This window comes from Pristiophorus japonicus, chromosome 4 (assembly GCF_044704955.1).
Source record: "Pristiophorus japonicus isolate sPriJap1 chromosome 4, sPriJap1.hap1, whole genome shotgun sequence".
Classification (NCBI taxonomy): Eukaryota; Metazoa; Chordata; class Chondrichthyes; family Pristiophoridae; genus Pristiophorus; species Pristiophorus japonicus.
The window spans coordinates 189,080,117-189,092,286 of NC_091980.1; the positions used below are offsets into that span (position 1 = coordinate 189,080,117).

At 46.6% G+C, this 12,170-nt stretch overlaps 1 protein-coding gene across 1 annotated transcript in view; it reads left to right on the forward strand.

Moving 5' to 3' along the window:
- Positions 1–12,170, forward strand: part of fntb (farnesyltransferase, CAAX box, subunit beta) — a 147,514-nt gene that overhangs the window by 24,526 nt on the left and 110,818 nt on the right. Inside the window, exon 2 of the mRNA XM_070878945.1 lies at positions 6,034–6,098. Coding sequence (XP_070735046.1) covers positions 6,034–6,098 — 65 coding nt within the window. The remainder of the gene's footprint in view (positions 1–6,033; positions 6,099–12,170) is intronic.

The following is a 12,170-nucleotide window of genomic DNA, read 5'->3' on the forward strand; positions in this document are numbered from 1 at the left end:
CCCTTTCTCTCGCTCTCCCTCCCCCTCTCTCTCTCTCCCTCCCCCTTTCTCTCTCGCCCTCCCCCCTCTCTCTCTCGCACGCTCTCGCTCTCTCGCTCTCTCTCTCTCTCCCTTCCACTTTCACTCTCTCTCTCTCCCTCCCTCCCCTTTTCTCTCTCTCCCTCCCTCCCCCTTTCTCTCTCTCTCTCTCTCTCTCTCTCTCTCTCTCTCTCTCTCTCTCTCTCTCTCACTCTCACTCTCACTCTCTCCCTCCCCCCTTACACTCTCTCTCTCTCTCTCTCTCTCCTCTCTCTCTCCTCCCCCCTCTCTCTCTCTACCTCCCCCTTTCTCTCTCTCTACCTCCCCCTTTCTCTCTCTCTCTCTCTCTCTCTCTCTCCCTCCCTCCCCCCTCCCCCTTTCTCTCTCTCTACCTCCCCTTTCTCTCTCTCCTCTCTCTCTCTTCTCTCTCCCTTTCTCTCTCTCTCTCTCTCTCCCCTTCCCCTTTGCACCATTGCTCCCCGCCCTGATTGGTTGCGAGGCCAGTCGGGCCCTGATCACTCATTGATCTGAGCAACTGGGTCACTCAGTCCAGCCCCAGGACAGACAAAATTTGACTTATTATTATAGATTTGTACTGGAGCAACGTCCAACTTTATTTGATAAGACTGTCTATATTTCTGTCTGCAAATGAATTTATATTTTGGTGTAGGCACTAGAATGTTTAAAAAAACGAGCTAAGGCTGTTCGGTTTGTCATGGTTTCTTTTGCCTTGGCTTGAAAACCTGGAGGCAAAATGAAACCTGCAGCTTTTTTGAAGTGGTCCTGCTAACTGCATTGTCAAAAAAACTAATTGGTTTCTGAGTCATTTGGGGGAAATACACAAGTTGAAATCAAATTTAGTATGGAAGTCTCGGTGCTGGTTTAAATTGTTGACCTCTGATTCCTCTTTTGTATGGTCTGTCACTGTAGCATATCATTCCAAGAGGGTCAATATTGCAACTTGAAAAGGAAGCTTTAAAAAAAAGTTATTTGTGTCTACTTGTACACCAAAGCAGAGAGAGACATATACCAGGCACCATGTTCTTCAGTTCATAGCAACCACTTAGCTTCACCTTCCAGTGGTAAGGCAGGACTTGAAATATATTGGCTACCAAGCCATGGACCCCATATATGGAGCCCAAGTTTCGGGCCGTGCCTAGAACGGCGCAGCCCGGACCTGGACGCCCGTTTTTTGCGCCACAAAGTGCGCCTAAAAAAAACTCACCGATTCTCCAGCTTCCCTCTGCAGGTCATCTGGAGCTGGGCGCGCCGCTGCATGAGCTGTGGGGGGCGGAGCCAGGTCCCTGCGCTGAAAACAGTGCCAGGACTTGTGCACATGCGCGCTACAGTGGGCGCGCATGTGCAGTTGCTCCAGGCGCCCAAAACTGTGGGAGGGGCCCGAAACACGCAGCACCTTGCACTGGCCGAATAAAGTTGTGTGAATAAGGCTCACCTCCCACGCCCAGCTCGCACCGGACCCGACCCGACCCGACTTGACTCCTCTTCCCCCCCCCCTCAGCTCGCACCGGACCCGACCCCCACCCCCCCCCCCGACCCGACCTCCGTGACCCTCCCCCGACCTCCGCGACTTCCCCCCCCCCCCGTCCTCCGCGACTCCTCCCCCCCGTCCTCCGCGACTCCTCCCCCCCGACCCCCGTGACTCTCTTACCCCCCGACCTCCGCGACTCCCCGTGCCTCCGCGACCCCCCCCCCCCGGATCTCCACGACCCCCACACCCCAGGACCCGACGTTACCTACCTGTAAATCCAACCCGAAGTCTTGGGCCCGGCCCATTTTCTCTCTCTCTCTCTCTCTCTCTCTCTCTCTCTCGCTCTCTCGCTCTCTCGCTCTCTCGCTCTCTCGCTCTCTCGCTCTCTCTCGCTCGCTCGCGCGCGCGCGCTCTCGCTCCTCCTCTCCTCTCCTTCCCTCCCTCTCCTCTCCTCCCTCCTTCCCCTCCTCTCCTCCCTCCCTCCCCAGAACTGGAGCAAACTAAATGCCAAGAATTGCAATTTCTAAGATACTCCATTCTAAACCAGTTGCTCCAAAAAAAAACAGGAGCAACTCAGGCCGAAACTTGGCCCCATGGTGTATAACCCAAGTTTAGGAATGTTGGAAAACAACTTTATACATTCTGAAATGCTTACTATGTTGATTACAGGAAACCGTTTTTAATTACTGGTGAAAATAAAGGTCGATATTGTTTTTGCTGTTGTGTAATACTGCTTACAACAAAACTGGATTAATAGATTTTAGCTTGCGCTGTATGGTCAGTCTGCATGTTGTTTGAAGAGATCTGATTACGAAATGGGCAGGGAATATTATTTTCAGTGTATATCCATGTGGATAAGGGTTTCATTAATGACCCCATGGCATGGTATCCAATATATTTCACATTGAATTACGTTTCAACTCATACACAGACCCATAGTTCATAGACTGGCCTACAGAAGTTGCCTTCTGCTGTGAGCACAAAAATAATATTAGGAAGAAGCTTGAATTGTAACAGCTTGCCAACTCATCAGCATAAACCACTAGGTACTGCCTTGTTCACCCTTGTTTCTAATGTGCCTTTCACACAAGCACCCACAGACCGGTGACCACATTTATGCCACACCATTTTGGTTTGTGTGATGCACATTACATTTCACAGCAACAGTAAAAGACAGTAGGAGGCAATGAAAAGGATCTTTCGCAGTAGCTGAGTATGTGTGTGCATGAGACTGTCGTGAATCCAGTAATAATTGCTGTTGGCAAATGAAGTGCTGTAATTAGAACATTGTGGTTGAGAATGCTAAAATCAAGAGTCCATTCAGACTTGTCTTTATTTCACTGGTGAATTTTGAATTAAAGAGGTGAAATGAAGAAAAGTTAATACAGTAAGATGCTCTCTGCACCCACCAATGGGATCTTCAATATGCTTTGTAAATATGGTGCATTATACACAAAATATTGACTGAAGCCATTGTTTTCGGTCCCCGCCACAAACTCCGTTCCCTAGCCACTGACTCCATCCCTCTCCCCAGCCTCTGCCTGAAGCTGAATCAGTCTGTTCACACCCTTGGTGTCATATTTGATCCTGAAATGAGCTTTCAACCACATACCGGCAGCATAACTAAGACCACCTATTTCCTCCTCTCTAACATTGCCTGTTTCCACCTTTGCCTCAGCCCATCCGCTGCTGAAACCCTCATCCATACCTTTGTTACCTCTAGACATGACTATTCCAACGTACTCCTGGCTGGCCTCCCATATTCCATCCTATGTAAATTAGAGATGATCCAAAACTCAGCTGCCCATGTCCTAACTCGCACCAAGTCTCGCTCACCCATCACTCCTGTGCTTGCTGACCTACATTGGCTCCCAGTTAAGCAACGCCTCGATTTCAAAATTCTCATCCTTATTTTCAAATCCCTCCATGGCATCGCCTTTCCCTATCACTGTGATCTCCTCCAACCCCACAATCCCCTGAGATGTCTGCGCCCCTCTAATTCTGCCCCCCTGAGCATCCCTGATTGTAATTGCTCAACCATTGGTGGCGGTGCCTTCTGTTGCCTCGGCCCTAAGCTCTAGAATTTCCTGCCTAAACCTCTCCGCCTCTCTACCTCTCTTTCCTCCTTCAAGACGCTCCTCAAAACCTACCTCTTTGGCCAAGCTTTTGGTCACCTGCCCTAATTTCTCCGTATGTGGCCTGGTGTCAAATTTTTTGTCTCAAAAATATTCATGTGAAGCACCTTGGGACGTTTCACTATGTTAGAGCTGCTATATAAATGCAAGTTGTTGTTGCTGGGAGCCTGGTAATTTCAAGGAAAAGGCATGAGTGGAATGAAGTTTAATTACAACATAGCTGAAACAGTATAATCAGGTAGTTTACAGACTGTAGATCTGGAACAATAATTTGCACTGGACAATAAGAATCACATTGGCACGATGTATGTTGAGGCCAGAGTCCACATATGATTTTTTTAATGGAGCCACAATAATTCTGATAGTTCAAGTACAAATTAACTTTAACATAGCACGGAAGGTGAAATAGACCCCCATATTACTGATAAAAGCACTTAGCCTTGCTACATATTGCCCATGAAACTGGGGTAAAAGTCTATTCGGACTGCAGGAGGGTGAAGTGAAATTAATAAAGACAAATATAGTTTCTATAACTACATGTTTACTTTGGGCCTTAAAACTACTAATTGACCGAGATTTTAGTAGCAGCCGCACAGTTTTTCCAGTGGCTCCCATTTTCATCAAAAGCTGCAAGATCTCCTAAAAGCCAGTATTCAAAATTATAATGATTCACCTAGATGTTCAGCTATCTGTGGTACAGGTGCAGCACCTAAAATCTGGAACCCTCTGGACTGAGGCCGTTCCAGATCTTTTGTTTTTCCGGACTTTCAAACGTGTTTTTGACGTCACGAATCCAGAAACACTCGAGCCCAGGTACAGGTATTTCCGGATTTCAGAACGTCAGAAAGACAGGGGGAGAGTCCCTGCCGAGGAGCGAGGGACCCCGCCGAGGAGGTGCTCGGGTGGGCTGGCGAGGAGACCCCGAGGTAAGGGCAGCGGCGACGGGGCGGGCGAGGTGTGTGGCGGTGAGGCATGGCCCGAGATTGGCAGCGTTGGTGGGTCCGGATTTTGGAACATTCCGGATTCCGGAACTCCAGATTTTCAACGCTGCACCTGTAATATCAATCTTACTGCTGAAATAATGGAGGTGTATGGAGCAGAACATTTGCACTTGCCATAGTCTTAAAGGTTTCAAAGCTGCAACCTTCACTACAATGCAATGTTGTTGAACTAAAATGGGCAGGAAGTGTGTTTTTTTTTCCTCCTTGGTTGACTTTGCAAGCCTCCTTCGATCCCATGTTTAGAGTAAAAGCTATGTATTGGTCAACTGCTTAGATTCAAGGCTGAACTTGGCTTTAAAACCTAAGCTGTATTACAGAACAAATTAAGACAAAGGAAAAAAATTAATCTTATATCCTGGATTTAATAGTCTTGTTTTTTTTTTGGTGCATTCAATTGGACTTCAATTTTTCTGAAATCCACGTTCATAGTTGTTTTTTTTAATATGTACTGAAATTTCTTGACACAGTAAAACCTGTTTTCTTTCATAATTGGTATGTGGAAAAAATGCATAGCATTATCAGACGGTGTGTGCCCGACTGCTTGCCCATATTCTAATCTTTGGCAGGTGCTCAGTATGTGCAGATTCACTATTTAAAAAAATATGATTCGTGGGCATTGTCATATTTTTAAAAGTTGGCCTGTAATTTGCGGACCCTACGGACGCGTGCGAGCTGCGTACTCGCCCGTAAGGCCCTGCAAGTTCCAGGTTTTCGCGAGCGAACTCCCTGAACTTGTGATCTGTCAAGGATCCCCGGGAAGAGGACACTCGCAAATGCCCGTGTAATTCTCACGCCCGGTAAAAGCAGGGGTAAGACCCAGCGTAAGGGTTTAAAAAAACATTTAAATAATTTTTTTCAACCATTTATATATTTAAAAGAACCTGTGCAATAAAGTAAATGTTTTTTTAGCTCCTTTAAAAATACATTTTTGTTTTAAATATTTAATTATATGACATTTTAATTAATTTATTTTTGGATGGTTTTGGTGATCTTTATGGAAAAACTTTTCTGTGACAAAAACAGTTTTCTGAAATTATTCCTAAACATCACCTCGAATTAGGGAGTATTTGTGAAAGTGTTGCTGTCTTCAATGCACTTGAAACGGCCACTTTGAGGAAAGCAATTTTTTGCTTGCAAGCAAGCCATATATTCTTAATCAGTCTGCAACCTTTAAGTGGAATTTAAGAAACATCTGAAGTGTAGATTATTAACTGAATAAACTGCTGTGTTTAGCAAATGTTCTGTCATCCTGTTGTCCCAAAGTGGTGGTGCGATAGAGGGATATTGCTATTCAGTTTTTAAAAATAGCAATTTTACTTTCATTAAATCTAATTTTAATCTTAATACAATGCGTTGAACTTACTTTTTCTTTTCTGTTTCCATGTAACAGAAGACTGTAGAACTGAATGTGGAAGAGGCGTATGATGCCTTCAGAAATGATCGCAATATGCTGCAGTAAGTACATGAATCAAAACTGTTATGTCTCAAATAAAGCAATGTGACTGAGTACTATAGACTTGAGTAAGTGTGACCTTAATCTCTTTATTCTGACTCCAGAGTGCTGGCACAGCATGGGAGGCCTGCTTATATGCAGTGCTCCCCAAGAGATGCTGGGATCCCTTGAGACTCCAACATATGCGCCCTCTGGTGGCGGTAGAATGCTGGTTACAAGTTTTTGCATACATAACATCACTTCCCACCCCCCTCCAAAGTCTATAGTACACTTACTTACAGGGTGAGATGATCTAAGGCTTTCCGCTCCCTAGTCGATCGTCTCGGTACAAACACAGGTGCAGGTGATTTGGTTGGGCCTTCGCTGGGCTGTTGCGCAGCTGGCCTTGTTGGGCTGCTGGGGATGATGGGTTCAGCTTCGTGGTCAACCATGATGTCAGTTGCCACATGTGTGTGTATCGGAGGGTCGAAATTGGTGGTGTCCTCTTCAGGTTGCTCGTGGCTGTCTGAATCGCAGTTTGTTTTGGTCCAAATGCTTTCTGCAAGTTAGTCCATTTGCAAGTTTGACCTCAAACACCCTACTCCCTTCTTTGGCTACGACAGTGCCAGCAAGCCATTTGGGACCATGTCCATAGTTGAGTACAAACACAGGGTCATTGACTTCAATATCGCGTGACAAATTTGCGTGATCATGGTACATGCATTGTTGATGTCGCCTGTCCTTGACATGATCATGGAGATGAGGGTGGACTAGCGAGAGCCTTGTTTTGAGTGCCCTTTTCATGAGCAGTTCGGTAGGGGGAGCCCCGGTGAGCGAGTGGGGTCTTGTGCGGTAGCTGAGCAGGACACGGGACAGGCGGGTCTGCAGGGATCCTTCCGATACGCGTTTCAAGCTTTGTTTGATGGTTTGGACTGCCCATTCTGTCTGGCCGTTATTTGCGGGCTTGAACGGGTAGATGTGACGTGCTTGATCCCATTGTGGGTCATGAATTCCTTGAATTCAGCGCTGGTGAAGCATAGCCCAGTGTCGTTACAAGGACATCAGAAAGGCCGAGCGTGGCAAACATGGATCGTAGGCTTTCAAAGGTGGCAGTGGACGTGCTTACAGACATTATTACACACTCAATCCATTTTGAATAAGCATCCACAACAACCAAAAACATTTTGCCTAGAAACGGGCCAGCGAAGTCAACGTGGATCCTAGACCACGGTTTGGAGGGCCATGACCATAAACTTAGCGGTGCCTCCCTGGGTGCATTGCTCAGTTGAGAGTAAGTGTTGCATTGGCGCACGCAAGACTCCAAATCTGAGTCGATGCCGGGCCACCACACATGGGATCTAGCTATAGCTTTCATCATTACTATGCCTGGGTGGGTACTGTGTAGGTCAAGTATGAACGTTTCCCTGGCTTTCTTAGGCAAAACCACGCGATTACCCCACAAACCGACAGTCCGCATGTAAGGACACTTCGTCTTTGTGCCGCTGGAACGGCTTGATCTCTTCATGCACCTCCGCTGGGACGCTGGACCAGCTCCCATGGAGGGCACAGTTTTTTTTACAAGGGACAGTAAAGGACCCTGGCTGGTCCTGATCTGGTGGGCCATAACGGGTGACTTTTCGTTTTCAAATGCATCCATCACCAAGAGCAAGTCTGCAGGCTCTGCCATTTCCACCCCAGGTGGTGGGCAATGGTAGCCGACTGAGAGCATCAGCACAGTTCTCTGTGCCTGGCCTGTGGCGAATTACATAGTTATATGCAGACAGCGTGAGCGCCCATCTTTGGATGCGAGCAGAGGCATTGGTATTAATACCTTTGCTCTCTGAGAATAGTGATTTGAGCGGCTTATGGTCAGTTTCTAACTCTAACTTAAGCCCAAACAGATACTGGTGCATTTTTTTCACCCTGTAAACAAGTGCCAGAGCTTCTTTTTCAATCATGCTGAAGGCCCTTTCGGCCTTGGACAAACTCCTGGACGCATAAGCGACCGGTTGCAATGTTCCCGATTCGTTTGCTATTGTAGCACACACCTGATCCCGTACGAAGACGCATCGCAAGCTTGCACTAAACGTTTACATGGGTCATACAGAACAAGCAGTTTGTTGGAACATAACAGATTTCTGGCTTTCTCAAAAGCAGTCTCTTGTGATTTCCCCCCTACCCAGTCATCTCCCTTGAGTTGCAACACATGTAGAGGTTCTAGCAAGGTGCTTAACCCAGGTAGGAAATGACCAAAATAATTGAGTCGTCTCAGGGACGACCACAGCTCCGTCACGTTCTGTGGTCTCAGTGCATTCTTGATGGCCTCCATCTTGACGTCGGTGGGTCAGATGCCGTCTGCCGCGATTCTTCTCCCTAAGAACTCGACCTATGGCCTCAGGAAAACACATCTCGAGCATTTCAACCTGAGTCCCACACGATCTAGCCGATTTAGAACCTCTTCCAGGTTCTGCAAGTGTTCGATGGTGTCCCGACCTGTGATCAATATGTCGCCCTGGAAAACCACGGTGCGCGGAACCGACTTTAGCAGACTCTCCATGTTCCTTTGAAAAATAGCCGTGGCCGCTCGAATCCCAAACGGGCATCCATTGTAGATGAACTGACCTTTATGCGTGTTGATGCAGATGAGGCCTTTCGACGATTCCACCAGCTCCTGCGTCATGAAGGCCGAGATCATGTCCAATTTGGTGAATGTCTTCCCTCCTGCTGGTGTCGCAAGTAGGTCGTTTGCCTTGGGTAGCGGGTACTGGTGCTGCAGTGAAAAATAGTTAATCGTTACTTTATAGTCCCCACAAATTCTGACCGTGCCGTCACCCTTGAGAACCGGAACAATCGGACTGGCCCACTCATTGAACTGAACCGGCGAGATGATGCCCTCTCGTTGCAGCCTATCCAGCTCAATTTCCACTTTCTCTCGCATCATGTATGGAATCGCACATGCCTTGTGATGGATGGGTTGTGTACCGGGAACCAAGTGGATCTGCACCTTCGCCCCAGAGAAATTTCTGGTGCCTGGCTCAAACAACGACGGGAACTTGCTCAAAACCTGGGCACATGAGACGTTCGTCGACGGACGAAAGCGCTCGGATGTCTTCCCAGTTCCAGCGGATTTTTCCCAGCCAGCTTCTGCCGAACAGTGTGGGGCCATCTCCTGGTACAATCCATAGAGGTAGTTCGTGCACCACTCTATCATAGGAGACTTTTACTGCTGCACTATCAGTTACAGGGATCAGCTCTTTATTGTAAGTTCTCAGCTTGATATGAATATGGCTCAGCTTGGACCTTTTGTGTCTTGTTGCACCACAGCCTCTCGAAGGCCTTTTTGCTCATGAGCGACTGATTCGCACCTGTGTCCAATTCCATGGATACTGGAATTCCGTTCAGTTCAACTTTTATCAAGATCAGTGGACATTTCCTGGTGAAGGTGTACATTTCTGCCTCCTCGGTTCGAGTCTCTAGTTTAGTTTGATCCACCATGGATCAGTCTTCCTCTGCAGCGTGGTGGTTTGCAGGGTTTGCAGCTCGTCTGCACATTCGCTGGAGGTGTCCCATTGTTCAACAGCCTTTGCACGAATAGTGATTGAAGTGGCATTGATGGGCTCGATGATCACCTCCGCAGCACCAACAAGGTGTTAATTGCCTCGCATTCACACTTGATAGCGGACTCTGAGTCACCTGAGATCGTGCAGCTGCAGGCGTGTGCGTTCTGCCATATGCATTCCTGCCTGAAAACGACGGTACTTTGTGTACAGTACTTGGCGATACATCTTTATGCAGCAAAATTTGTTTGGTGTTATCGTTGGACATAAATGCCTGGGCTATCGTTATGGCTTTGCTCAGGTTCGGTGTTTCAACAGTCAATAGTTTGCGAAGGATAACCTCATGGCCAATGCCAAGCACAAAAAAGTCTCATCGCATTTGCTCCAGGAATCCACTGAATTCGCAATGTCCTGCAAGGCGCCTTAGTTCGGCGACGTAGCTCGCCACTTCCTGGCCTTCAGACCGTTGACGTGTATAAAATTGATACCTTGCCATCAGAACGCTCTCCTTCAGATTTAGGTGCTCCCGGACCAACGTACACAGTTCTTCATACGATTTGGATGAAGATTCTTCATGCGGCCATAGGTTGTTGCCCCGCAGACGGTGAGGAGAATCGCCCTTCGTTTGGCAGCGTTCTCATTCCCTTCCAGCTCGTTGGCCACGAACTATTGGTCGTGTTGCTCCACGAAAGCTTCCCAATTGTCCACTGTCTCTGAAAATTTTCCAGGATACCAACAGTTCTCTGCATTTTCGCGTGATGGTTCGTTATCTATTACTCGTTGCCAGTTGTTATGTCTCAAATAAAGCAGTGAGTACTGTAGACTTGCGTAAGTGTGACCTTCGTCTCTTTCTTTTTTTTCTGACTCCAGAGCGTTGGCGCAGCATGGGAGGCCTGCTTATATGCAGTGCTCCCAAGGGATGCTGGGATCCCTTGGGACTCCAACTGATGCGCCCTCTGGTGGTGGTAGAATGCTGGTTACAAAATGTTGCATACATAACAAAAATCACATCAACCTTGTAATTGTCCAATATTATCACGAGACAGTCTGAGTATGTGCACTGGATTAACTAGAGAAGCAAAACTAACCCCACATGAATTATTCAGTCCACCTTTCGATAAACCTTGTATAAAGTGTGTGCTTGCAACACTTTAAAAATGAAATATTTTGGTTACCTCATGAAGCAGTTTGAAATAACTAGTTTATGTGGCATTATATCAAATAGCATAGCACTATATAACTGAAAATCATAATTTTGGCCTCACATTTGCTGTGGGTGATGGCTGTGTATTTTGTGTCAAACTGTCTATTAGTAATTCTGATGCAGACACAATTCTCCCACAACCTGGAAGCAGATTTTATTTTGCTGTGACGCAAAGAAAATTCATGTAAATAACCAATGCTGCTGCATCAAACATTTCTCCAATAGCACATCAAGGTCATGGTGTTACATCTTGGTTTACTCCTTGGGCTGGGGAAGAAGTCCCATGAAACTTGTCTTGAAAAACAAATTTGATGATTGTGAAATCATTGATGGAGTGTTGAAGTTGTGAATTATTCAAGTGAGAACTTCTTTTGTGTCTTGTGCCTAATACCTCTGTGTCAAAACTGTTTTAAACTCAACTTGAAAATAGTTTATTTCATTACCGGAGGGTGAGAAATGGAAAATTGTTCTTAAGACTATTTTGGCAGGTGCCAGGTTGTCTCTACTTGACTGTTAGTTTAAGTGAGCTATTAATATAGTGTTTCTCATTTTTGTGAAAGCATACTCTCACAATTGATGTTTTTATTACTAACTGATTGTTAATCCATGCTGGTGCAACTCACTACATTCAGTGCAGCTGATCTGTGAGCAATGTTATTGGCCCTCAAATTGCAGTCGGCGACATAGCCAAGGAATACGCCGCTGACCTCAGAACGAAATGCTCACTTACCTGCTGCGAAGCCCCTTTGGAAAACTTGCTTTGTTTCTCTGCGAAGTTGTGCGCAGCGCAGTGGTCCATGGATTTTGTGGGGCGGTTCTCCTTTCACTGGCTAATCGGGAAACTGAAATCGCCGATGACCAACATCAATCAACTTGTAAATATTCATTTGACAGATACAGTACTTGGCTTTAAAAAGTACAGTGAATACGTTGAAGTAAGAACGTAAGAAATAGGAGCAGGAGTGGGCCATATGGCCCCTCGATCCTGCTCCACCATTCTATAAGACCATGGCTGATCATCGACCTCAACACTTTCTCGCCCAATCTCTATATCCCTTGATTCCCCTCGACTCCAAAAATCTATCCATCTCAGCCTTGAATTTATTCAGAGAGTCAACCTCCACAGCCCTCTGGGGCAGAGAATTCCAAAGATTCACAACCCTCTGAGTGAAGAAATTCCTCCTCATCTCTGCCTTAAATGGCCTACCCCTTATCCTGAGACTGTGCTCCCTAGTTCTAGACACTCCAGCCAGGGGAAACAACCTCTGTGCATCTACCCTGTCAATCCCCTTCAGAATCTTGCATGTTTCAATGAGATCACCTCTCATTCTTCT